At 44.3% G+C, this 27500-nt stretch overlaps 2 protein-coding genes across 3 annotated transcripts in view; both read left to right on the top strand.

The window, feature by feature from the left end:
- The window catches only part of LOC135110265 (zinc transporter ZIP1-like), a 10498-nt gene extending 9943 nt beyond the window's left edge, over positions 1–555 (top strand). The window contains exon 3 of the mRNA XM_064022395.1: positions 1–555. This exon is cut by the window's left edge and continues 959 nt beyond it. Within this exon, the coding sequence (XP_063878465.1) occupies positions 1–28 (28 nt within the window). The 3' untranslated portion in view covers positions 29–555.
- A 442-nt stretch (positions 556–997) lies between these two features.
- LOC135110266 (uncharacterized) overlaps positions 998–27500 on the top strand; it is a 112018-nt gene continuing 85515 nt past the window's right edge. For both annotated transcript variants that reach the window (XM_064022397.1, XM_064022396.1), the window contains exon 1: positions 998–4335. In XM_064022397.1, the coding sequence (XP_063878467.1) occupies positions 4109–4335 (227 nt within the window). In that variant the 5' untranslated portion in view covers positions 998–4108. The remainder of the gene's footprint in view (positions 4336–27500) is intronic.

Below are 27500 nucleotides of genomic sequence, written 5' to 3'. Positions count from 1 at the left end.
GCCCTACCAGCCCGGCCAGGAGTATTAGTGGTGGCCGCTGCGCCCGCTGTTTATCATCGTGCCGCTCACGTGCCTCCTGTCTGAATCCCGCCACAGATAACGACGTGTGTGTGTGTGTGTGTGTGTGTGTGTGTGTGTGTGTGTTGTCAACTCATGACGTCCCAAATAAGACCAGGAATGCTCTATCAAAAGACTTCATTTTCAACATACACTAAATAATGAATAAACATTATTATTATTATTATTATTATTATTATTATTATTATTATTATTATTATTATTATTATTATTATCATCATTATTATTACTGCTGTTGTTGTTGGCTTTGTTATTGTTGCTGTTGCTGGTGATGGTGTTGTTGTCGTTGTTGCTGTGTTGTTGATGTTATTGTTGTTGTTGTTGTTGTTTTCATATCACTATCGTTCATCAACAATAACAGTGATTTTGAAGACTAGCAACACACACACACACACACACACACACACACACACACACACACACACACACACACACACACACACACACACACACACACACACACACACACACACACACCTTATCACTCAACCTGGTCTTTGTGTGAAGCCCTTGTGACGCTGAAGAGAAGGGGAGGTGAAGCCAAGTAATAACACCCCGGAGAGAAGCCCAGGTGAGAAATAACTTAATTACGTAGACTCGCTTAATTAGAAGACTGAGAAGGGTCCACCTCTGTCACTCAAATATGAAAGTAAAGGTTTGTTGCTAATTAAATCTTACTTAATGGAGAGAGAGAGAGAGAGAGAGAGAGAGAGAGAGAGAGAGAGAGAGAGAGAGAGAGAGAGAGAGAGAGAGAGAGAGAGAGAGAGAGAGAGAGAGAGAGAGAGAGAGAGAGAGAGAGAGAGAGAGCCCATGTAATTTTCATATAAATCGAATTCCAGTCTTTGAACGCACTTCACAGACTCTGGAGTGTTTCAAGTCTAATTGTGTTTCCTTTCCTTTCATAAGTGCCCCTAGGAGTACTAAAAAATAAATAAGTTAAATAGAAAAAGTATAAAAAAAAAAAAAAAAAAAAAACAGTTCCCATTTGCTTCGTTTCACATTATGATATTTGAAAAAAAAAAATGTATATGAAGCTGAAAGAACGAACTTATTCTTGCCGAACATAACGTAACTTAAGCTAACATAAAACAAGTTAACCTAACCTAAAACTACCTAACTCAACCTAAACTAACCTAACCTAACCTAACCTAAAACTACCTAACCTAACCTAACCTAACCTAACCCAACCTAACCTAACCTAACCTAACCGAACCTAACCTAAAACTACCTATCCAAACCTAACCTAACCTAACCTAACCTAACCTAACCTAAAACTACCTAACCTAACCTAACCTAACCTAACCTACCTAACCTAACCTAACCTAACCTAACCTAACCTACCTAACCTAACCTAACTTAACCTAACCTAACCTAACCTAACCTAATCTAACCTAATCTAACCTAACCTAACCTAACCTAACCTAAAACTACCTAACCTAACCTAACCTAACCTAACCTAACCCAACCTAACATGATCTAACCTAATTGAACATAACACACAATCTGACCTAACCTAACTTAACATAGCTTGACCTAACATAAAACAACCTGATCTGACTTAATCTAACCTAACATACGTAACACAAAGCAACATCACCTAACTTAACGTAACTTAACATCGTTCAGTTTAATCTAACCTAAATTAACCTGATGTAACCGCCCTTCAGATAACCTAATAATTTAGCGTAGTTCAATCTAATCTAATCAACCGAACCTAATCTAACAAATTCTAACCTAACCTAACTTAACCTAACAAATTCCAACCTAACCTAACCTAACAAATTTTAACCTAACCTAACTTAACCTAACAAATTCTAACCTAACCTAACTTAACCTAACAAATTCTAACCTAACCTAACTTAACCTAACAAATTCTAACCTAACCTAACCTAACAAATTCTAACCTAACCTAACCTAACAAATTCTAACCTAACCTAACTTAACCTAACAAATTTTAACCTAACCTAACCTAAGCTAACCTAACAAATTCTAACCTAACTTAACCTAACTTAACAAATTCTAACCTAATCTAACCTAACCTAACCTAACGCAAAAACTGAATAGCTAAGAAAGAAATAAAACAAAAAAAATGAAAATAAAATGATATTCAGGAAGACAAATTTTCGAAGCACACGAAGGAAACGAAACTTCTCTACTCGAGCCTTTTCAAATAAAGCAACGTTCGGAGCTTCTCAAAGTTAGGAATACACTTATAACTTTCTCGCAGCTGTGTCTCTGTCTTAACTTCGAAGTAGAGAGAGAGAGAGAGAGAGAGAAGCTGCGAGTGTCTCCAGCTGACGGTAAGAGTTGTGGAAGAACGGAAGAAGAGGGGGAGAGGGGATGGGGGATGGGGAAAGGGAGGAGGAAATTGGGGGAAAGAGGAAGAAGGTGGGAGGGAAAGTCTGAGACACAGCACTTGTTTCCTCCTCCTCCTCCTCCTCTTCCTCTTCCTGTTTTAGTTTCCATCTGTTTCCGAGAGCTCAGAAGAGACGTGTGTGTGTGTGTGTGTGTGTGTGTGTGTGTGTGTGTGTGTGTGTGTGTGTGATACCATTGGAACTTTTGTTTTAACGCATGTGATTTATCTAAGATGGATTGATGATGATGGTGATGGTGATGATGATGATGATGATGATGATGGTGATGCTGATAAGAATATAAAGTTGTCACTAAACAAACGAAAAAAAAATAATCATACTGCGCTAGAGAGAGAGAGAGAGAGAGAGAGAGAGAGAGAGAGAGAGAGAGAGAGAGAGAGAGAGAGAGAGAGAGAGAGAGAATTAGCTTTGGCCACTGAGGAAGAAGATGAGTGGCGGCTACAAGTAACAAGGTGGAGACAGGTGAGTTAGACACACGTGATAAGCAATACCTGTCCTGGCGAGGCAGCGGGATAGACTGACTCACTCCATTAATCCACCTTCAGAACGCTAGAACAAAGGCAAACGAGAAAAGCTGCTCCACCAGGCCTCCACGCGGCAGTCCCCTGTGTAACGCGTAATCCACCTATCGTAACCCTTTCCCATAAAGTCAATGTATAAAGTCTTTATAAACGCCAGCAAGAAAGAAAGGGATGAGAATGATATATTTTGCACTTTCTAGTCAACTTAATGGTTTAATGTTTAGAGGTGGCTGCAGCGTGGAACAAGAGGAAATGTTTCAGAGTGCTTAGTGGTTAAAGAAAGATGTATCAAATAACAATGAAAGGGTTAATCCATAAGTCTATCTCCTCTCTTAAATCACTTTGTTCTCTTTATATACCAGGCAGTCAGCACCAGTCATGAGCACCTCAGCACCATTACACCACTGAAATCTTTGTGTATTAAACCTTCAGCACCTCTCATGGCCTCGCTACACAAGAGTTTCCCTAATTCTCACTCTTGTTCTTTGGTCTGCTTCCGTTAGAGATCGCCAGAGTGTATCAGCCTTGTCCAGTGTCCTCGGCCTTCTGCGCCTTCCCCAGCCACGCCCATTACAAGCATGCCTTCCTTCAGTGTATCCATAAGCCTTCTCTGAAGTTCTCTTATCTTTCTCCTTGGTAGATCAATCTCCAGCATCATTAGCTCTTTTCAGGTCTTCCTCTTTTCCCCAATGCCCTTACCAGCATCTTTTTTCCTTATATTCCTCGTCTTTCCTCCTGACACACCCAGACTTTCTATCTCGCCTCCCTTCGTCAGTTTCCGCAGTGACGTAGGAGTGTAATCCTGTGGGGATGTCTATTAAGTCTCCAGGGAAGCTGCTTAACTCAGCAACACCTCTAGTAGACTTGTACAGACTCCATCCCAGCACCTCCACTGCCACCAGCCCCCAGCACAGCCTCAGCACAGCTCCAGCACTGCGCGTATCACTCCGCACTCATTTCACCCTACCAAGCTTTAGGCAGTGTAGATGATGATGACTCGCAAAGCACACACACACAGCCTCCTCCCTCCAGACACCCTCCAGCCCTCACCACGCCCGCAGAACAAGTGGGACGCGGCAAGAACATGAAAGGGCACCAAAAATAATCCCACCCCCCCCATTTCTGCACCACGTGATGCGTTCCCGAGGGCGGCTGTGGGCTGTCGGGTGTCAGGGTGGTGAGCATAACTTCCCGGCTCGTCCTGGGTTGAGTCTCAGTGCGGGTCTGTCCGGCGGAAAGAGAGGGAGCGCCACAGGTATCTTCTGGCGCGCCCTTCCCTCCCGCTCGCTCTACAACCCCTGCAACCCGGTCTCCTTAACTTTCCTCAGCGCCGTGCTATCTGTCCCGCCCCTCTGCGCCGCGTGAGTGTCCAGCAGGCAGTTGGGAAGGTGGATAGAGTTAAGATGTCTTGATTTTTGTGTCTTGGTCTACCCCTGCCTGCCTGCCTGTGTCTGCCTGCCTGCCTCTGCCTTCTTGACCTCCTTTCTCGAGAACCCGCCCCGGACGGCAACACCTGCTGAGCCCTGCTAATGACTGCCATCACGCCGCGGCCTGCAAAACACTTGACGGAGGCGTGTGAGGTGTTGCGTGTGTTGTCTGGTGGGTGACGTGTGTTGCCGGGACCTTGGAAGACCTTGTGTGTTGCTTCCACGCCTAGGCTTTGTGTTGTGGCAGTGTTGCGAGGTCTGGATGTTGCATTATTGGTTATTATTGCATCACTACCTGGTTTGTGTTGCGTCACTGGTACCTGCCCCTGTGACTTGTACCTGGGGATGATTGCTTACCTGTGTGACGCCTCGTAGCACCTGGCGAGTGGAGACTACCTCGTCACCTCGTCACTCACACACCTGGACAACAGCACCTCGCCTGATCTCACTTCATCTGCAGCTGCTCATTAAGGTGCGTGGTCTTGGTGTGGGCGGTGCTGCTGCTGCTGGTGTTTTTCAAGCGGGGAAATTCACGTGCGGGTTGTTTTTGTTGTTGTTGTTGGTAGTGGTGGTGGTGGTGGTGTTGCTTGACTCGGTTTTTGTTTTAATGTATTAGTAAATAGGTAATTATATGAATGGATGAATAGATAGATTATAAATAGATAGATGACACAGATAACAAGTGTATTGACAAGTACATAGAAAATAGATAAGTAGACGCACATATACATAACAGAACAATACAATATCACGGGAGAAGGAAGGGGAGGAGGAGGAGGAGGAGGAGGAGGAAAAAAAAAAGAATAACAAGTTAAAGATTCGAACACTGCCTCACTCTTTCTGCTTCATGAATCACCAATCAATTCGAGTGAGCTTCGAGGAAACCAGCCCCCCTTTCCCCTTCCACCACATGCACACACACACACACACACACACACACACATTAACAAGGCAGTTTTGAAAGGCGTGGAAAATTCAACCAACAATAACTATAGCTAATCTTTTCCCTTCATTTCCTGCCTTCTCTCTCCCTCTCCCTCCCCCCTCGCAGCGCCGCCTGGGAGAGGGCAGGAGCGCGCTCAGACTCTCCCTATTGACACACTGCAGGACATAAACTGATCTTGCCTTTTGAGAGAGCATGAGCTTAGCGAATACTTTTATCATACTTGAGTTAATTGAAGGAGTGTGGGTGCGTCAAATGTATGTTTTACTGTTTTTTGTTTTGTAATTTGTAATACTTCAAGACAGAGGGAGAGAGAGAGAGAGAGAGAGAGAGAGAGAGAGAGAGAGAGAGAGAGAGAGAGAGAGAGAGAGAGAGACTTTACATCTATATTAGTATTTCTGAGGCTTATGGGAGAGACAAAACAAAACAAAACAAAAATACATCTAACGAAGGAAGCTATTTCCATAAACACGAGGTATGTTCCTACCTATTTTTATTTGTTTGTTATTTTCACCTGTGTCACCTGCCGTTATTAACTCTGTACCTCGTCTTTCTTTCCTTTTCTTTTGATCTTATTTTTCTCCCTTCTTTCCTTACGCTTTTTCTTTGCTTCTTTACTCACTTTCCTTTTCCTTCCTCCCTTTGTTCCTTCCTTCTTTCCTTTCTCTCTTCCATCTTTCTTTTTTTCTTTTATATCTCAATCTTCAGAATTTCACCCTTATTTGTTTTCTTTACTTTTCTGTCTGTCATTCCTTCACCCTTCTGTCTCCCTCCATTTCCTTCCTTCGTTCACTCTCTCATTCCTCCCTTTTATCTCTTCCTTTCCTCCGTCCTCTTTGTACCTCTTTCAAAACTTTCACCATTAAGTCTATCTCTCTTCTCCTTTCCGTCTTTCGCCCACCCTTCCTTCCTCCCCCATCCGCTTCCTCGCCTTTCTCTACCGCCCCCCCCCCCCCCCGCACTTCCGTCCTTCGCGGTAACCCATTGACAGCACCGCCACTCACAGTCATTCATAAGAAAGGTGTAAAGAAGCCGGTCTGTGCCACCACATCCATCCCACTCGATAAAAGAGAATTGGGTGGTGTTTTTGTCCTTGTCATAAAAAAAATAATAAATAAATAAATAATAATAAAATAAAATAGATTGTGCTCGTGTCTCGTTTAGTAGAAAGTGATTTGTGCTTCTGTTCCATTCATAAAATATAAATGAATAAGTAAATAGATAGATAAGCAAGTAAATAAATAGGTAGATCAATGAATAAGTAAAAAATTATTGTTTGTATCCCATTCATGAAGAAACAAATACAGTAAGATAGCGGTTGGAGCAGCGAATGGTGGGGGTGTGGAAAGGGTGTGGGTGGGGAGGAGCCTTCTGCTGTGCTGTCTTATTTCTTCCGGTTATAGTTCAGAGTAGAGCAGGAGAGAAGAGAGTTGAATTGGATGGAGTAGAGTGGAGTAGAGGAGAGGAGAGGAGAGAACAGGACAGTAGAAAAGGAGGAGCTGGAGTAGAATAGAATATAGTCAAGTAGGAGAAAATAGAACAATGTGAAGTAGAGTAGACAAACAAAGTAGACAAAAGTAGAGTTGAGTGGAGTAGAATATGGTAAAATGAAATAGAACGGAACAGAACACAGCAGAGTAGAATTGAATAGAGGAGCAAAGCAGAGGAGAACATAACTGAGTAGAACAGAGCATAGTACAACAGAATAGAGAAGAACAAAATAAAACTGAATAAAGCAACAAAGGAGAGTAGAATATGAAAGAATAAAGCAAAAAAACAAACAAACAAATAAACAAACAAACAAACGAAAGGCCTAGGCAAGAATTAAGGAGATGTGATGATGATTGATGTCCTTAGTAAAAACAACACCAACACCACCACCACCGCCACCACCACCACCACCACCACCACCGTAATAAAAACATGTAATAATTTGCAATTCAGATGGTACTAGGAGCTAATGAGGCTTAGTGAACGTCTTTCAATGCATAATAGATTTCAATGAATGTGTATAACGTGCCCACTTGTCAATTTTTTTTTTTTTTTTTTTTTTTTTTTTTAAGTTTACACACGAATTTTGAAATGTGAGGGAAAGAAATAGAAGTTGAGTGTAATATTTTGCGTGTTGGTGTTTGGTGTTCATGGTAGCGTTCCCATCCCAGCTGTTCCACTTGTATATATGTATTTGTGTGTTTCTGTGTTTTTCCATTTGCTATTTTGCTGCAGGAGACGGATGTGTGTGTGTGTGTGTGTGTGTGTGTGTGTGTGTGTGTGTGTGTGTGTGTGTGTGTGTGTGTGTGTGAAAACGCTAAGTTATGTTTACTTTTCTCTTTTTTTTTTCTCGTTTTTTTTTTCTTTCTTTCTTTCTTTCTTTCTTTCTTTCTTTCTTCTTCTTCTTCTTCTTCTTCTTCTTCTTCGATCGTTGTTGTTATTATTCTTGTTGTTTTTAATCACTTTCCTAATCATCATCCCCATCTTCCATTATTCCCCCCTCCTCCTCCGCCACCACCTCATCACCTGCACTCAAGCCTTCACTTCCTTGTTCCTCCTGCAGCAGCTCGCCAGGTGTGTGAGGGCAGGGACAGGTGATGTGTGCCTTTGTATTTTCATTCGTGTATCGACTGGCTCACCTGGTCTATTTCATTGCAGGTAAAGGTGTGCAGTGAAGTGAGCCAGCCAGCCAGGTGACACACACACACACACACACACACACACACTTCAGAAAAGACGCGTAATTTATCTTCTTCTCCTCCCTCTTCTTCTCTTCTTGTCATCTGGTCCTTCCTTTGTCACTTGCCTGTCATCTTTCTCTTAACGCTTCTCCTCTTTTCTTTCTTTCTTTTTTTTTTTTCGTTTTTTATTTATTTGTTTTTTTTTCAGGTCTTCGCTACATCTTTCTCCCTCGTTCTGCTTTCTGTTTTCGTTTGTTTTTCTCTTCTGTATTTTTATCTTTTCTTTCTCTTATTCTTTCTCTTTTCTCTCCTTTTTTTTTCCACCATCCATTTTTCTCTCGTCGCTGCTTATTTTCCGTCATTTTGTCTTTGTCTTTTATTTTTTCCCTCTTACTCTTTCCCTCTATTCTCCTCTCACTTTCCTCATCTTTTGCATCGTTCCTGATTCTTATCTCAACATTTACGTCTCTCCATTCTCTTTTTTTTTTTTATATTCTTCGTCCTCTTCCCTCTTTATCTTTCGTCTGCTTTAGTTCTTCCTTTTCCAAACTCTTCCCCTCAGCCCATTTACCTCGCTGACTGCTCTTTCTGTTTTCCTCTCCCTCTTTCCCTCTCTGTGCACGAAAAGTTAGGCAAATCTTTAAATCCTCTTCCTTTTCGTCTTCCTGCACACGCCTGCAGTCATTCCCCACGTCAGGTGAGTGTCACGTGGTTTGTTTTCATTCGTCAGGAAGGAGAGAGGAAGGGAGGTGACTGAAGTGAAAAGCGTGTATCGTAGTTCCATCAGCAGCCGAGGTTTGGTCATGAGTGTCAGTTCGGTATCGTCTCAGGAAAGTAGTTTAGATGTATGTTCCTGTTTTTCTTATTATCGTGGCAAGGCGGAAAGGAAGAATAGATGAATTTGTGGGTCTAATGTGGGTCTTATGTTAGTTGTTAGGAAGAAAACGTAAAATCTGGAAGGAAATACGGAAAATCTGTTGCTCTTACGCTCAATACCGTGCTCTTATCGTAGTTACTGGGAAGAAAACGGAAATACAGAAAGAAAGAGAGAGAGAGAGAGAGAGAGAGAGAGAGAGAGAGAGAGAGAGAGAGAGAGAGAGAGAGAGAGAGAGAGAGAGAAATTGGTCCCACACTCAACTTCATCCTCTTATCTTAGCATTGGGAAGAAAATGTGAAGACAGGAAGGAAAATACGAAAATCTGTTGCTCTTACAGTTAATACCATGCTCTTATCGCAGTTACTGAGAAGAAAACGGGAAGGTTGAAAGGAAGGGGTAAGAGAAGGAAAAGTTGTTGGTCCCGCGTTCAACTCCATGCTCTAATCTGACTTATTTAGAAGATCACATGAAGTCAGGAAGGAAGAGAAAGAAAATTTGCTGCTTTCAGATTAGGTATAATATGACAACAGGGAAAAGGAAGGGAAAAAAGGAAGGGAAAATAAGGAATTGATGAAGGGCGAAATAAGTCGAAGGAAAGTGGAATAATAGAATGAAAACATGGGGTAGAAAAGTAAAAAAAATATGAAGAAACAGAAAAGAAAAGAAGAATGGAAGGGAAAATAAGAAATGGATGAATATAAGTCAAAATAAGCTGGAATAATTGAATAAAAACATGAAGGAGTAAAAAAGTGTAAATATTTAGTAAAAAGTATGTATCCACTATAAAAAAAAAAGAAACAGAAGAAAGCAAACGAGAGAGAATAGATCGAAGGTTGAAATAGGTCAGAATATATCGAAAAAAAGGAAAACAGCAATAAAGAAGTAAAATAACTCAACACGTAAAAAAAAAAAAGATAAATATTACAATAAGAAGCAGGGGAGAAAAAAAAAAACGAAACAAAGAAGAAGAAATAAACGGGACGATGAAATAGGTCAAGATGAAATCATGAATGAAATGAACAAAAGTGGAATGAGAAAATTAGTATAGAGAAAACTAAGTAATGTTTATGTGAGAGAGAGAGAGAGAGAGAGAGAGAGAGAGAGAGAGAGAGAGAGAGAGAGAGAGAGAGAGAGAGAGAGAGAGAGAGAGAGAGAGAGAGAGAGAGAGAGAGAGAGAGAGAGAGAGAGTGCTACGTGAGAAAATAAGAGCGAAATTGTATGCAAAGGAGGCTTAAACTTTGTCCCTGATTGTCCCACAGCGCTGATTGGGAGGAGGAGGAGGAGGAGGAGGAGGAGGAGGAGGAGGAGGAGGAACGGGAAGGAGAAATGGAGATTAAATTGGAAGGAAACGAGGAAATATGAAAAGAGGCAGTGGAGAGAAGGGAGAGGAGGAAGAGGAGAAGGCAAAAGGGGGAAGGAAAGAGAAACAGGAAGAGAAGAAAAAGTTAAACACCAAGAGAATGGGGAAATACAAGACGGAAGGGGAGAAGGGAAAGGAAGAGGTAAGAGAAACTGGGCGAAAGGACAGGAAGGAGAAAAGGGAGGGAATAAAGGAGGACCAGAGAGGAGAAGGAGAAGGAAGTGATAAAGAGGAATGGTGGGGAGAAGGCTGGAAGGAATTAAAGGAGGATGAAAAAGAAAAGGGAAAAGGAAAATGGGAAAGAGAAATGGGGGGATGGGGAGGGATTAGCAGGAATGAGAATAGGGAGGAAGGGAAGGAATGTTTAATGATTTGTGTATTCATTTATGTATTCATTGATGTGTGGGTTATTTAGCAGAGGCTTGCTAAAGGATTCATTACCGCCGCTAGTGATGCGTGCATTCATACCACCAACTACAATGTCAATGTGATACTGCTGCTACTACTACTACTACTACTACTACTACTACTACTACTACTACTACTACTACTACTACTACTACTACTACTACTACTACTACTACTACTACTATTACTACTACTACTACTACTACTACTACTACTACTACTACTACTACTACTACCACTACTACTACTACTACTGAAAATAATAATAAAAGTAATAAACGATCATTTAAATTGCTTCCCTCTCCAAAACACAGCACATATAAAAGAGAGAGAGAGAGAGAGAGAGAGAGAGAGAGAGAGAGAGAGAGAGAGAGAGAGAGAGAGAGAAGATCCCATTAGAAAAGAATGAGACAGAAAAGTGGACATGGTCGCTGTGATGAAGGTCAACCAAGGCGTGGCCGCAACACCACCACCACTAATCACCACAGATCACCAACACCGCCCGTCTCTTTACCAGCTTGTAAAAGAGTGAACAGCCGCGGCGGTGACCCATTACTGGCCGTCCCGAGGCAATGTTCCTGCCGCCACCCGTCCTTGACCTCCCCGCCGTTACCCAGGTCACCAGAGTTATTTATTTATTTATTTATTTTTTTCTATAATTTTCCAAGCGTGTCATCTTTCCCAGCACATTTCAGGAGGGGTATGAGAGTCAGTGCTAAAGCCAACACCGTGGATGGAACGTCAACATTCCTGTGTGTTTTGTGTTAGTGAAATGTGGCGGGTTTTCTTTGTAGTGTTTGTGGAATGTGTGGCAGCTGTAGGGAGTCCAGCCCCACGTGGTGCTCGAGTGGTGGCTGTGCTTATACCACACTGATGCCACGCTGGAGGTCAACAGGCATATCAAGAGCGCTCTCTCGCTCATACTGTCATCCTTTGCCTTAATTACTCCATGTATATACACTGCACGTTTCTCCTTTGAATGGCTTTCGATTTGATCATGAAACAGCGACGCTCTGTATCTTCTGGTGCACTTGGAAACACGTACAGGCCGTGCTGCGCTGTCATCCCTGCATCCTTGACACGTGAATCCTCCAGGCTGAGCACTGCTGGCCTAGGTCAGGTCATTCATGGTCACTTCGGGGTTGGGGTGGCAACAGTGCAGATAGTGCAAGCAGTGCCCCGAGCACTGTGCCAGTCTAGATCCATTACAGTATTCTGTAGATATATTGAAATGTGGCACTCTCTCTCTCTCTCTCTCTCTCTCTCTCTCTCTCTCTCTCTCTCTCTCTCTCTCTCTCTCTCTCTCTCTCTCTCTCTCTCTCTCTCTCTCTCTCTCTCTCTCTCTCTCTCTCTCTCTCCGTAGTGTGTGTGTGTTAGGAAGACTGATATAGTGGGAAGAAAGTGTTAAAAGTCGTTTCTTGATGCGGTTAAAAAGAGAGAGAGAGAGAGAGAGAGAGAGAGAGAGAGAGAGAGAGAGAGAGAGAGAGAGAGAGAGAGAGAGAGAGAGAGAGAGAGAGAGAGAGAGGCTAATTTACTGTATATTCCGAGGTGTCCTGTTACTTGAAATTTCATGACATGTGGTGAATTTTCTCCTTACATGGAATGAAACGTGGCAGTCAACATCCACACACTTAGTGAAATGTCACTAATTTCCAGTATAGATTCAATGGAATAAGCAGATTTATTCGTTATTTTACTGAAAAAAAACAACAACATTCTATGAATATGAAATTTAAATGTCTCAATTTCTCTGGAGCCTTAATAAGGTCTGGCAGTGTTTCTCTGAAGAACAGAGAAGCCTGACAAGAGTGCTTCACACACCTAATGGAGCTTAACGATTCCCTGTAGAGTTAATGAAACGTGACAAACTTTCTCTGTAAACTTAATGATGTTAGGTGGAAGTTCAGCGTACACCAAATAAGACTTTGCATACTTCCTTTGTACAACTGTGCCTCCATAGAGTTAATGAAACGTGGCAAGCATTCCCCACAGACTTAATGAAATGTGGCGGACATTCCCAATAAAATGAATTAAACATTCCTGCAGGAAACTGTGTCAGTGGAGTTAGTGAAACATGGAATGAATTTTCCATAGATTTAATATGTAACAAACATTCCTCATTGAATAAATAAAATATGGAAACGTCCTTGAAGCAAACTGTGTCAGTAGAGTTGGTGAAACGTGGGAAGCATTCTACCTAAACTTAATGAGGTATACCAAACATTCCTTATAAAACTAATTAATCCTGACAACCATCCTTGCAGTGACCGTGTCCTTACAGGGAGTGGAACCTGGCAACCACTCCACCTAGACTTAATGAAATTGTCTAGTATTTCCCAGATGGCTTACGAGAAAGTCTCTGTAGAGGTGATAGCATATGCCGAACATTCCCCTGTAGATTTAATCAAACCTAATAAGAAGACGTAGTGAGATCTGAAAAAAAGAAAAAAAAACATGCCATAGACTTACTGAGATACACAAGGTAATAATCCTTGTTAATTTAATAGAACACGATACCAAGACGTAATGAAATATGACGAACATTTTACCCTAGTGGAAGATGACAAACACTTACCGTGCACGCGATGAAATACGAAAAAAAAAAAAAAACTTTAACTCAGAAGAAGCCGGCATCAGTAAAGACGCTAGAAAAAAAAAAAAAAGGTTAGTGTTTCTCTTTTTGATCTCTTACACGTCTCCACCACTGGATTACTGTTCCTTGCCTTATCTGCTCATCTTGGCCTCACGTAGACGGCCTCGGATGCCAGGCGTGCTGTAACGTGCGGAGACTGAGAGATGCCTGGACGATCAGATAGCGGCAGGAACACCACGGGGGGACTCAACCACGCCCACGGATGCTGAGAAACACGACTACTGCTGGCGGTGGTGATGGTAGTGGTGGTACTACTACTACTACTACTACTACTACTACTACTACTACTACTACTACTACTACTACTACTACTACTACTACTGCTACAACTTTTTTCCTTTCATTTTTTCATTTATTTTTTTTGTGTTCCTTATTTTATTAGCCATCTTATATTTTTCTTTCTCTTTTTGTGTTACTACTACTACTACTACTACTACTACTACAATTCATCGTAATATGTTCGTTATCTTAATTATACAGCCACTAATCCCAACTAATTAGATAAAAAGCCGAAAGCAAGGCAACATTGTTTGTTTTAAGGCTAGATGAGAGAGAGAGAGAGAGAGAGAGAGAGAGAGAGAGAGAGAGAGAGAGAGAGAGAGAGAGAGAGAGAGAGAATGAATGAGGCAGACTTGGAGGGAATCGATTACACGAACTCTCCCTCTCTCTCTCTCTCTCTCTCTCTCTCTCTCTCTCTCTCTCTCTCTCTCTCTCTCTCTCTCTCTCTCTCTCTCTCTCTCTCTCTCTCTCTCTCTCGTTTCCATTTTATTTTCACTGACGGATTTCACTTACCTCTTTTTTTATCTTTTTCAATTTAATGCAGTCTGTGTGTGTGTGTGTGTGTGTGTGTGTGTGTGTGTGTGTGTGTGTGTGTGTGTGTGTGTGTGTGTGTGTGTGTGTGTGTGTGTGTGTGTGTGTGTGTGTATGCTTTTGTATATGAAAGTGACTAGTGAAGCAAGAATACTGACCCACACACACACACACACACACACACACACACACACACACACACACACACACACACACACACACACACACACACACACACACACACACACACACACACACACTAAAACAAAACATAAACAAGGCAGAGGTTTTGAAAAAAAGAAAAGAAGGCGGAGGAAAGGAATAGGAAAAAGAATAGGTGTAAGAGGAAGAGGAGGAGGAGGAGGAGGAGGAGGAGGAGGAGAAGGAGAAGGAGAAGGAAGAGGAGGAGAAGGAGGTCAGTATTACAGTTTAGATCGATGGTTTAAATGCATCAAGAGAGAGAGAGAGAGAGAGAGAGAGAGAGAGAGAGAGAGAGAGAGAGAGAGAGAGAGAGAGAGAGAGAGAGAATATTAATCACTGGAAGTACATGTTAACACATATCCCTCACCCTCTCCTATCCTCCCCACCTTTCTCTCTCTCTCTCTCTCTCTCTCTCTCTCTCTCTCTCTCTCTCTCTCTCTCTCTCTCTCTCTCTCTCTCTCTGTACATTCCACTCAACTAAATAATAAGAGGCTATTTTTTCCCTCTTCACAATTTCCTCTCACAATTTCCTCTTCACAATTTCCTCTTCACAATTTCCCCTTACAAATGTTGCCTTGGTCAGGACGAATGGGGAAAGTTAGGCGTGGTAGGGCGTCTGGGGGAGAGGGGGGCTGTTAGGTTGGGGGCTGCTGGGGTTCGGAGGTGGGGTTGGCTGTTGTGGATGATAAAGAGGCGAATACGGTTTGGCTGTGGTGTGGGTGGATGGACTAGTGGAGGACTGTTTTTTTTTTGTGTTCGTTTGTGTTGGTGATTTTTTTGTTTTTGTGTTTGGTTAGTCATTTTTCTTCTTTTGTTTGCGTGTGTTTGTTTTGTTTGTTTTGTCTGTTTCGGTCTGTGTGTGTGTGTGTGTGTGTGTGTGTGTGTGTGTGTGTGTGTGTGTGTGTGTGTGTGTGTGTGTGTGTGTGTGTTTATTTAGATTTAGACTTTTCTTTATTTCATTACTTAAATCTCTTCTTTCCTCTATTTTTCTTTCAATTTTCATTGCTCATTTTTATTTTTCCTTACTACCTTACATAAAATATCTTCATTTAATCCTTTTTCCTTGTTAAGTTACTCCACCACCACCACCACCACCACCACCACCACCACCACCACCGAGCTATAAGTATCTGTAGCAATAACAGTGGCACTCATCTTAATCAATATCCCTGCGTTAGGTTCATCGCCTGTCTGTTATTGCCCCGGCCAGGTACTCGTAGTTCCAGGACGAGGGCGAAAAGGCCAAGGGCAATTATGTTTGGTTAAGAGTAATCACGAGGGAAGTAAGGCAGGTATGGAGAGAGAGAGAGAGAGAGAGAGAGAGAGAGAGAGAGAGAGAGAGAGAGAGAGAGAGAGAGAGAGAGAGAGAGAGAGGTTTTTCTTTTTAATCTTCCCTTGTTTTTTCTTTCCTTCTCTCTCTCTCTCTCTCTCTCTCTCTCTCTCTCTCTCTCTCTCTCTCTCTCTCTCTCTCTCTCTCTCTCTCTCTCTCTCATTAACACTGGCTTTCTTTTTTATCCTTTTTTTCTAATTATTTCACTTTTACCTTTCTTTTTTCTTCTTCTCTACGAGTACATATGCATTTAGTTAACCTCCACTTTATTTATTCTTTTCCTTTCGTAATCTCTCCATGGCCATTTTCTATTTTTTCCCTCTCTTCCTATATTTTTTCCCCTCCAGCTTTCCACATTGTTTAACCTCTGGATCCAATTTCCCGCCTCTTTTTTCCCCCTCTCCCTTTTTCCCTCCCATTCATGCCTTTGACTCTGGTTTTCCTATATCTTTGATGTTCCTACCCCCCTCCCTCCCTCTCCTCTCTCTCTCTCTCTCTCTCTCTCTCTCTCTCTCTCTCTCTCTCTCTCTCTCTCTCTCTCTCTCTCTCTCTCTCTCTCTCTCTCTCTCTCTCTCATTAGTCGTATTAGAAGGGAAACATGAAAAGTAATGAAGTTAATGAAGGGAAAAAACAAGTTTGAAATCAACCGGAAATTTGAGAGCAAGGAAAATTCAAGAAATGTCGAGAATATTGGGAAGCATTGGAGGAAAATGGGAAGTGAAGTGATAAAATGAAGAGTAAGAAAAACTGAAGGATCCGTCTTGAAAGTGAGGAGAAAAAAAAGAGAGAGAGAGAGAGAGAGAGAGAGAGAGAGAGAGAGAGAGAGAGAGAGAGAGAGAGAGAGAGAGAGAGAGAGAGAGAGAGACAGGGGAAAAGTGCAAGGGGACTTATGGAATTGAGGAAAGGGAGAAGAAAATGAGAACAATGTCAGGGAATTGTTACGAGGATGTGGAAATGGTAAAGGAGGAAAAAAAAGACGAAAGAAAATTCCCTATCGCAAGTCAGGGAATAGTTGCGAAAATAACACTAAGACTATTTTCTAAGGCCACAGATATGAGCAGGGTTTGTCAAGACTGTTTTTCCTGTTGATAATGTAGAAATCTTGTTAATCTGTCACTAGAATCATAAAATCTTCCTTAAAAATATGTGTAACTTCAACTAGAGTCTTTTCAAATTGTGGAGGTGCAGCCCAGAAGTGTTTCAGAATACGGCCCTAAGTATGGGAGGAAGGAAAGACGCTAAGAAGTGAGTGGAAATAGGAAACCGGAGATTATAAAGGACTGAATATAAAAACGCTTTGGAACTGGATTACAGAAAAGGAAGAAGAGATTGAAAATAAACAAGAGTGTAGGGACGCAATATAAAAACCTTTAGAAGCTGAATTAAAGAAAAGGGAGGAAGAGACTGAAAAAAAAAAGACATAACAAAGTAAGAAGGTTAAAATAATATAAAAGCCTTTATAAACTGAATTAAAGAAAGAGAGAAAGAGATTGAAAATAAACAAGAAACTGAATATAAAAACGAAATAAAAAGAAAACGAGATTGAAAAAAAGAGAAAACCAGGAAGAGATTGAAGCCAAGAAGAAAATATGTTGAACAGAATAAAAAGAAAAACAAAAAAAAGGACGAAGTGACTGAAAGTAAACATGTTGCATAATGTATAAAGGACGAAATAAAACAAATAATAAAAAAAAAAGAAAAAGCTGAGAACCAGGAAGCGATAGAGAGCAAGAAGAATATGCGTTGAACAGAATAAAAAGAAAAGAAAGAAGCGATTGAAAGCAAACATGAAGCAGAAGAAATGAATGGCAGAACATACAAACTCTGGACAGTGAAAGAGCAAAGAGAAGCAGCGGGAGATCGGAAGCAGGACGAGCATGTGTTGTGCTGAAGGTTTTGGAAAATGTTACGAATAGCGAGAGATTGGAAGCATAAGAGTTCAGGCAAGAGGTCAGACGAGTGCTATCGGAAAGGCAACGTTCCAGATCTCAACACAGCAAAAGATCCGGGTTTGTGTTTTTGGAATGTCTTGTTCTCTCTCTCTCTCTCTCTCTCTCTCTCTCTCTCTCTCTCTCTCTCTCTCTCTCTCTCTCTCTCTCTCTCTCTCTCTCTCGACAGGACTATTTTCAGAGGCCACAGATATAATCACTCACAATAACCTAAGTTTTTTTTCTTACTGATGTTGCAGAACCCTCGAACTATTACCAGAACCATGAAAACACCCTTGAAAACTACGGTAACTTCTTCGATAGGAACATTTTCAGAGGCCACATATGTAATTACTCATCTTCTTCTATGTGTTTCTCCTACCGATGCTGCAGAACCTTTAAACTATCACCGGAATCGTGAAAACACCCTTGAAAAACACAGTAACCTCCACCACACCAAGACCTGTCAAAAATAGCGGAGGTGAAGTCTTGAAATGTTTGAAAATGCGAGTCAAGATCATAAGTATTTTTCCTCCCGATACAGTAAACCCTTAAGCTGTTACCAGAATCATGAAAAATACAATAACCTCCACCAGACCAGTTAAAAGTAGCGGAGGTGAGGCAGTGAAATGTTTGAGAAAGCGAGCCAATGGTGGTGGTGCGGTCTGCCAAGCCAAACATCCCTCCAGCCAGTCCATTGTGCTGCCCTCTGGAGGCTAGTCTGGCATTAGTAACCTCGAATTCTGCCTTCCTGTAGCCTGAGTGTTGTGTTGGGTGGGTCTCTGTCGTAAGGCGCGGCTCAAGTTGTAAGGGGGAGAAATGTGAGAAATAAGAGGGAAGGAGAGAAGTAACAGAATGTAAGTAAATAAGAGAAAAAGGAGCGAGAAGTGGAAGGAGCAAGATAGAGAAGAAAATACTTCGTCAAAAATCTGATTTTGTGCTGTGACGCGATACAGTCAGTGAGTCAGCCAGCCAGCCAGCCAGCCAGTCAGTCAGTCAGTCAGTCAGTCAGTCAGTCAGCCAGCCAGCCAGCCAGCCAGCCAGCCAGCCAGCCAGTCAGCCAGCCAGCCAGCCAGTCAGTCAGCCAGCCAGTCAGTCAGTCAGTCAGTCAGCCAGCCAGCCAGCCAGCCAGTCAGCCAGCCAGCCAGCCAGTCAGTCAGCCAGTCAGCCAGTCAGTCAACCAGCCAGCCAGCCAGTCAATCAGTCAGTCAGTCAGTCAGTTAATCAGTCAAGTCCCCATTCAGACACCACTGCCACCCGTCACAGCCACACACACACACACACACACACACACACACACACACACACACACACACACACACACACACACACACACACACATGCACGCGCGCGCTCGAAGAAATGAATGAATCAAAACCAAGAATAAGTTATTTGATAGCAATTATTGTTTTTACTGAAATTACTCTGGCACACTTCACTCCTAATTGTCAAGAAGGAAAGACAAAAAAGGAGAAGGAGTAGGTAGTAGTAGTAGTAGTAGTAGTAGTAGTAGTAGTAGTAGAAGAAGAAGAAGAAGAAGAAGAAGAAGAAGAAGAAGAAGAAGAAGAAGAACAACAACAACAACAACAACAACAACAACAACAACAACAACAACAACAACAACAACAACAACAACAACAACAACAACAACAACAACAACAACAACAACAACAACAACAACAACAACAACAACAACTAAGTGAGAAATGAAAGTTAACACACAAGGAACACAATTATAAACTTCTGCGACCTTTCAATCACGATAATTGGAACTGGCATTGATGTTGATTAGACGCATATCACTCAGGACTGTCAAGAAATGATTACTACTGTGTTCCCTGGAGGTGGTGGGAGGCAGGAAGGCGGGGAGGTGGGGAGGCGGAGGGACGAGTAAGGGAGGGAAGGAGGGAGACGGGCAGAGAGTGAGGGAGCTACACGGTTTTTTGAGACAGTAATTGGTGTTATTAAGAGGCGGTTACTAAGAGAGAGAGAGAGAGAGAGAGAGAGAGAGAGAGAGAGAGAGAGAGAGAGAGAGAGAGAGAGAGAGAGAGAGAGTTAGTGTTCTGATAATGGTACCTGTTGTCCTCTCCCTTTCTCCCTTCCTCTGTTCCTCCATTCCTCTCTCCCTTCCTCATTCTCTTCCTGTCTTAATATTCCCTTTAGATTGAATCATGCCAATTAGCTTTCGTCTCTCAGCTCACACAAACTGTCACCTCCTTGCTTCTACTCGATTATCAAATTTTGTCCTGCATTGAAATTAATCACAAAAGCTCACCCATGTATTGTCAGGAGAGAGAGAGAGAGAGAGAGAGAGAGAGAGAGAGAGAGAGAGAGAGAGAGAGAGAGAGAGAGAGAGAGAGAGAGAGAGAGTATAGTTCGTCCTGCGAGTGTGAATCTTAATAAATACATATGTTTAAATTAGCTACCAGGAACACATCACCATTAACTATTTAACAGGTAATTATGTAGTTGATGTTTAATTGTAGACGAAAGGAATTAATAAAAAGTCCAAGGTGTGTATTTTCTCCCATTTTCTTTTGTTTCTTCTTCCTTACTTTTGTTTTTCTGCTCTTCTTTTGTTTTCTTCTTTCCCTGTTGAGTCTTACGTTCAGTGCAGTGGTGGGTCGTGAGAGTGGACTTTTCAACGGCTCTTCCTAATGTACGTATGTTTATTAGGTTTCTACTGGTCTAGATTTCTTGTTTTTCTATGTATTCACTTTTTTCATTGGTTACTGTTATCATTTTCTATTTCCTTTATTGTCTTTTCTCCTTATTACAAAATCTGCGTATAGTTATTTTTGTTTCTGCTATGCTATTGTTGTTAAAGGATGGTTCCCCGATTATATCCTCTATTTTTTTTTGTTTTTTTTTTTTCGTGGTATGGTTGTTGCAGTCTTATATTTTTCTGTCTGTCTGTAATGTGTAGCTGTGTCTATCAATGGAATACTTCATGTAGAGTCGCCACACAGGAAAGTGATGAAAGTGAAGGGAATGTACCGAAGGGAAAAACTGAAGAAAGTGAATGTTCATGATGGAAAAGTTGTGAAAATGAGTAAATGATATGAGAAAGTGAAGAGTCCCATGAAAGTCGTGCAGGTCTGAAAGTGCCGTACACTTTGAAAATAGTAATTGGTATTATTAGCGGAATTTGGAACATAAGTAAATATGAACGTAAGAAAATAAAGGAAGCTGCAAGAAACCATCAGCACCACAGACGTCATGCAGCAATTGTTAGACCCTCCTACCAAATTTACTGCAATACGAAACAATTACCAGCACGAGAAGGTAATGCACGAAATCTTTACAGGTATCTACAAGAAAGAAGGGGGATTATAAAGAGTAGATTTTGAAATTTCTACACAGTTTAAAAATTAGAAGTGGCTGTAGAGCAAGTAAAGGTGTCTCAGGGTGATTATTAATGAAGGAAAGACGTACCAAATGGAAGTCAAAAGGTTAACAGTTATTACCAAATTCACGTTTCAAAATTGAGCAGCGCATTGCTGAGTTTGTGTTGCAAACGGAATTAGCGCAAGAAACGTCATCATATGCCAAAATTTACGCCATTAAAAGCAATGCATGGAATCTTTATAAACCTTTACGAGAAAGGAGATAAAAAGAAATGTTTGGAGATGCTGAGGACAAGAAAAGATGTCTAAGAGTGGATGATGATTACAGAATAACGAGTCGAATAGCAATGAAAGGATTAAAACTTATTGTTTGTTTGTCGAGAGGAGGAGGAGAAGGAGGAAGAGGAGGAGGAGGAGGAGGAGGAGGAGGAGGCAGAGAGTTTGAGCGAACACACAGCAGGATCTAGACCATAAAAACCTCAGGATGTTTGGGCTACAGGTCACTTGGTACCCAAACCACTTGGTACCCAAAATGTCTCTAGACTCAGAGGCCTTGACTTGGCTCAGTGAAGGAGGCGCGTGAATCCACTCACACCGAAAGAGTTCATCCAGCCAACCTTGCAGCAATGGCGTCCAGGAAGTCGTCGCCACAGGTAATGACCCACGTGACGTAGATCACGTAGGCCAGGGTCACCACAACACAGAGGAAGGGATGTGGCCGCCCCGTGCTGCCCCGCGCTGCCCCACCATAGCGGCAGGGTGCAGGCGGGGTCATCTCAGGCAGCTCCGCGTCTGCCCCACCACGGCGGCGGCAAAGGGCAGGCACAGCCACCTCAGGCAGCCCCGCCTCTGCCCCACCACAGCTGCTGGGGGCGGGCAGGGTCACCTCGGGCAGCTCTGCGTCTGCCCCACCACGGCGGCGTGGAGAGGCACTGTATCCTGGGAATGCAATCTGGTTCCATTCTGGAGGAAGCAGGCTGGCGTCCTGCTGCTTGGCCCTCTCAGCAGGGCGAGTCACAGCCACAGCAGCAGCAGCAGTACCAGTGCTGGCCTGCTCCCACCAGTGAGGACCCTCGGGAAGCTGTGTCCTCTTCACCACAGGCCGGGTGCGCTCCACGATGCGCAAGGCGCGGGGACTGAGGAGGTCGTCCTCGCTGGTCCACGCCCCGGGGCCTCGCCACTTCGCCGCGGTCTCCTCCTCGGTGTGGTGAGGAAGCCACAGCGTCTTGCCGGCGGAGGGGTTGGAGAAGGTCACCCACTCGTCAGCTCCCTCGCCGTCCTCCGCGACGTAGGGGGCGAGAGTCTTGGAGGTCAGATCCTCCTCCACCAGAATTTCCTGGCCGTCCGAATCCCAAAGGTCGTCGTACCCCAGAGGCGTGTCGAAAGAGTCCCCCAGAGCATCGTCACTTAGAGGCGGGTCGGTGCAGGCACCGTCCTGGTGCTCCGCTGGCTGCCAGCACACCCGCTGCTCCTGGCCTGTGGCAGTGAATGCCAGCCAGGCCTCGGAGGCGGGGCTGTTCTCCAGTTGGTCCAGCAGGGCGCCCAGCGAGACCTGCAGGAGCACCTTGCTGGGCCGCCCCTTGGTCCAGTACTTCACCTTGACGGGCAGGTCAGCCGCAAGGCGTTTCAGCCTCGCCAGGTCCTTTATGCCGCACTCTGCGGTTTGCTCGTACTCGCCAGAGGCTCCCTGTTGCCAGTGAGGCTCCTTGAAGCAGAAGGTGGCCACCGTGCGCTTCTTAGGGCACCACGGCAGGCAGCCACGGCTGGGCTTCCGCACGCTGAGCCGTAGGCGTGAGGGAGCCTCCCGCAGCGTGGCGGCGCGAGCCACACACTTCAAATGATAGCACACTTTGTTTCCAGACATTTTAGTAAATCACTCTGCTTGCTCAAGATTTGCCAAACATGAAATTGAACCACATTCAGGATGAAGCGACTCAGTGTTCACGAACGTCGCTGTTTAGGACTGAAATTTAGCACAAGCTCAGACTAAGGAAAGAAAACCATTTCCTTCCTCCAGCATGTCGCCAACTCTCGGATTCTCTGATTTTTTACAAGAAAACAACAACAGATTGTAAGTTACACATCATATTCAGTAAATCTTACCACATTGCCAGTGCTGTGTGTGTGTGTGTGTGTGTGTGTGTGTGTGTGTGTGTGTGTGTGTGTGTGTGTGTGTGTGTGTGTGTGTGTTCTGTAAGAAAATTACTATTTTTCTTTTCATGAACCTACATATGTAAGTAAGGTCGAGCAGCGCAGAAGGCATAAAATAGGTTTGAGGTGAGGCGCAGGGATAAATTCGGCGCAGCCTCACCCAGGCCTCCTGACGCCTCCCTCCCCCTCACCTCACCCACAGCCAGGTAGTGCTGTCCTCAAAACACACTTGAAAGACAACATTCATATATTTTTATATTGCTTTGTTAGAAATGTGTATATCAGTTTACCTAATGTATGTTTCTTTCTGACAGTTGTCATGTTTCTAACCCATTCAGTGAGTCTTTGTTGGCAAGGTGAACGCGGAAGGTGTGAAGCAGCTCAGGGCCGCGCACATTTACCAAGCTTCAAAATAGTGAAGGTAGTGTGTGTTTGTACATGCAAAAGTCAGTATGCGCGCGCGCCCGTGCACACACACACACACACACACACACACACACACACACACACACACACACACACACACACACATCATCATCATCATCATCACCAGAGAGAGAGAGAGAGAGAGAGAGAGAGAGAGAGAGAGAGAACCTAACACCACTACCTTATCATGACGACCTGCTGCCCTCCTTCCCCTGTCCGCCCTCCCACCGACAATTGGCAGGGCGTCTACTAAACGTGTGAAATAGACGCAATACACACACACACACACACACACACACACACACACACACACACACACACACACCAAAATATCCTTAGACCTTTATTGTCTCAGGCCTCTGTAGCCTCATAATCACGTGACTTGACGGCCTTATCACCAGAGTATCGGCCGCCCTGGTACCAAGTGACTATAAACCCCCTGCTGCCGTGAGTTACCAGCTCGGGGCGCCGCTGCTCAGCCATCTGCCCGCTGGGACGTCACGTGCTTATCTTGCCTGTCTGAAGGAGGCGCGCCACGTCCCCCTCACGCCTGCACGAGTGAGGGGCGACTGACGCAGACCTGCACACCGGGGATATCCTCGTAGAAGGCGCAGAGGAGACCGAAGTGGAAGTTATGACAGAAGAGGAAGTTATGGCCGAGGTGGTGGTGAGCCTTCGTTAAGTACTGCAATGCTTAAGACGGAACAAGAAAAGAAGAAGAAAAAAAAAAGAAGAAAACAAGAAATTATGACTGAAGAGTATATTATGACAATCTCTCTTGAATATCTGTGCCGCGGCGGTTGTGGGCGTGATGATGGTGGTGGTGGTGGTGGTGGTGGTGGTGGTGGTGGTCCATATGTATTTTCCTGATTGTGGATGATGATGGGTTGTATCTACGAAGCGAATATTTGACTTAGCTATCTATATGTTTATGCAAGAGGGATACTGGCCAAGGGCAACACAGATACATACAAAATAGACCCAGTGAGGCGCCAGTTCCTACACAGAAGTCAAGAACGATAAGAAATTGGGGTTCGTGGACCTGAGGGAGGTGTGTATAGCTCTGTGTGGCTCCTTCCAAGGGCACCCCGCCGTCTGCCCGCTCCGCGCCTCCTGTCTCCTCTCGCCCGTCGCTAATAATTCATCCAGCCTCAATTATTCAGGGCGCGGCAGCCAGCGTGGTGCGGCGAGGAGGCGGCGACGGTAATGGCTACTTAGTGCCGCTGATGAGTCCGATAGGGGTAGTTGTTGTCTTAATGGTGCTTTTGTTTCTGTTGCTGCTGGTACTGCTGCTACCACCACCACCGTCACTGCTGCTGCTGCTACTACTACTACTACTACTACTACTACTACTACTACTACTACTACTACTACTACTACTACTACTACTACTACTACTACTACTACTACTACTACTATTACTACTACTACTACTACTACTACTACTACTACTACTACTACTACTACTATTACTACTACTACTACTACTACTGTTACTACTACTAAAGGGACTAGCATTCAGTCAGTCAGTCAGTCAGTCATTCAGTCAAAAATCCCTTGTTAGACTACCACCACCACCAATACTACTACTACTACTACTACTACTATTTCTACTACTACTACCACTACTATTGTTTTTCATGCAGTTTGCTATTTTTTTCGACATGCGTAAACTGTTATAAAAGAAGAAAGAAGAAGAAGAAGAAGAAGAAGAAGAAGAAGAAGAAGAAGGCAAAGATGAACCAGTCACAAAAAGCCAGGCAGCAGAGTGCCGCTGGCCCGCCTGCCTTGTTTCCCCGGAGTGTTGCTGTACCCAGAACTCACTTGCTAATCTGTGAGGTTTACTGAGGCTTGCAACAAATAAGTGAAAGAACACCAAAGGAAGAGCGAGAGACTTAAACTTCACCACCACCACCACCACCACCACCACCACCACCACTACCACCACTATCACCCCACCACTATCACCCCACCACTATCACCACCACCACCACCACCACCACCATTAGGAATCCTTCCATTAACGTGAAATAAGAAGCGAAAGAAAATAAAACTTCCCGGCGAGGAAATCAACAGCCGAAATCAATCACCATTTTTGGACAAGTGCCGCGAAGTCTGTGGGGGGAGGTGCCGCAGGTGGCGTGGGCGAGGGTGAAGAGGGTGAGGCGGATAGGGCAGGGGTACCACAGCGTCGTGTATCTGGGCCTGCTCACCCTGCGAGGCAGCCGGCGCGTCCCCGTGGCTTACAAGGTCCTTAACTCACTCAACATCCGCCCACCGAACTCCATGATGGCGGAGGCTCTGGTGCTCCAGCTGCTGCAGGGCGTGGCGGGCGTGCCCAGGCTGTACGGGGTGACAGACTCCCCCCCGCAGGCCCTCGTCATGACGCTCTGCCCCGGGGAGCAGCTTGAGGCCTTCCACACGCCCCGCACGGCCCGGACCTTCCTGGCGTCGCTGCAGAGGGCTTGTCGCATACTGCTTCGCATGCACGCCCTCGGAGTGAGCCACGGGGACGTCCACCAGAGGAACATCCTGGTGCAGGCCGCGGGGGACACGGAGCAGGTCACTGTGCACCTCGTGGACTTCGAGGAATCGCAGATATTTAACGACGAGAGGGAGAAAAGATTGGACGCGCTCAATCTTTTCAACATCGCGAGGAGTTACGTGCTGGAGATCAACAAGCACCTTTACCCCGGCCTGCACCGCCGCCGCCACCGCCTCCTCCAGCAACAGGACGCCTCCCTAGACCTGAGCAGAGTCTCCGCGCTGCTCTGCAACATCCTGCACGGGTGTCCTTGCCCTGACCAGCCCACCTCCTCCCTCCTTCCCTGCCGCGCGTGTTCAGCCTCAGAGGACTCGCGGGAATCCTAACACTGTAAGAATCTGCTCCTGTATTTTTTTATGTAGCTTTCTTTTTTGTCTTGTTTGCAAGTATCGAACTGTGTGTGTGTGTGTGTGTGTGTGTGTGTGTGTGTGTGTGTGTGTGTGTGTGTGTGTGTGTGTGTGTGTGTGTATAGAAAAGACTTCCTGCCCTGCCCAGCCTGCCGTTAACGCCGCGGGGAGCTTGAAGGAGGCGCAGCGGGGGAGGCGGGCGAGTGACGAGATCTGTGTGTGTGTGTGCCAAAGAAAGAACACTAACGAGACACGCACTGGAAACTGGAGGACAACTTAATAATGATGATGGTGAAGGCGATGGCGGAGGCAGCGAGTGGCGGTAATAACATGATGCAGTGCCGGTGATCACCATGACAGATAGTGAGAGGCACTGATGAAAATGATGACGAGAAAAGATTGGCGAAGGATTAGTTTTGCTGGTGAATTTAATTAGAATCACAGGATCTTGTAACTCAAAAATATGCTTGGCAGTATTGTGCGTCTGTCTGTCTGTCTGTATGTATGTATAGATGCTTGTTTGTCCGTCTGTCTGTTTTTCTTGCTGGCTGGCTGGCTGTGTGGCTGTCTGACCGAGTTGTTAGCTGGTTGACTGGCTGGGTGGGTGGATGGCTAATTAGCTGGCTGGCTGGCTGGCTGACTGGGTAGCTGGCTGGCTGGCTGGATGGGTGGATGGATGGCTGACTGACTGGCTGGCTGGTTGGTTGGCTGACTGGCTGTCTGGCTGTCTGACTGAGTGGGTGGGTGGCTGTCTGGCAGGCTAGGCTGAAAATATTCTTTATATTGTCACTAAGATTTTTCAGTGCCTGTGTGTCTGTCTGTTTGTTTGTCTGTCTGCTGAGTGATCTCTTTATCTGTCTCCCTCTGTCTGTGTGTGTGTCTGTTCTGTCTGTGTGTGTGTCTGTTTGCTGATATATCTTATCTGTCTGCTCATTTATCTGTGTTAGGAATCTGCCTGTCTATTTTCTTCCTTTTGCTGCAGCTACTACTACTACTACTACTACTACTACTACTACTACTACTACTACTACTACTACTACTACTACTACTACTGCCTCTTTCCTCGTCCTCCTTCTCCTCCTAGTCGTCGTCCTCCTCTTC

This window comes from Scylla paramamosain, chromosome 20 (genome assembly GCF_035594125.1).
Source record: "Scylla paramamosain isolate STU-SP2022 chromosome 20, ASM3559412v1, whole genome shotgun sequence".
Taxonomy (NCBI): Eukaryota; Metazoa; Arthropoda; class Malacostraca; order Decapoda; family Portunidae; genus Scylla; species Scylla paramamosain.
Note: the sequence above shows the minus strand (reverse complement) of the source record. Positions and strands in the feature narration are given on the sequence as shown.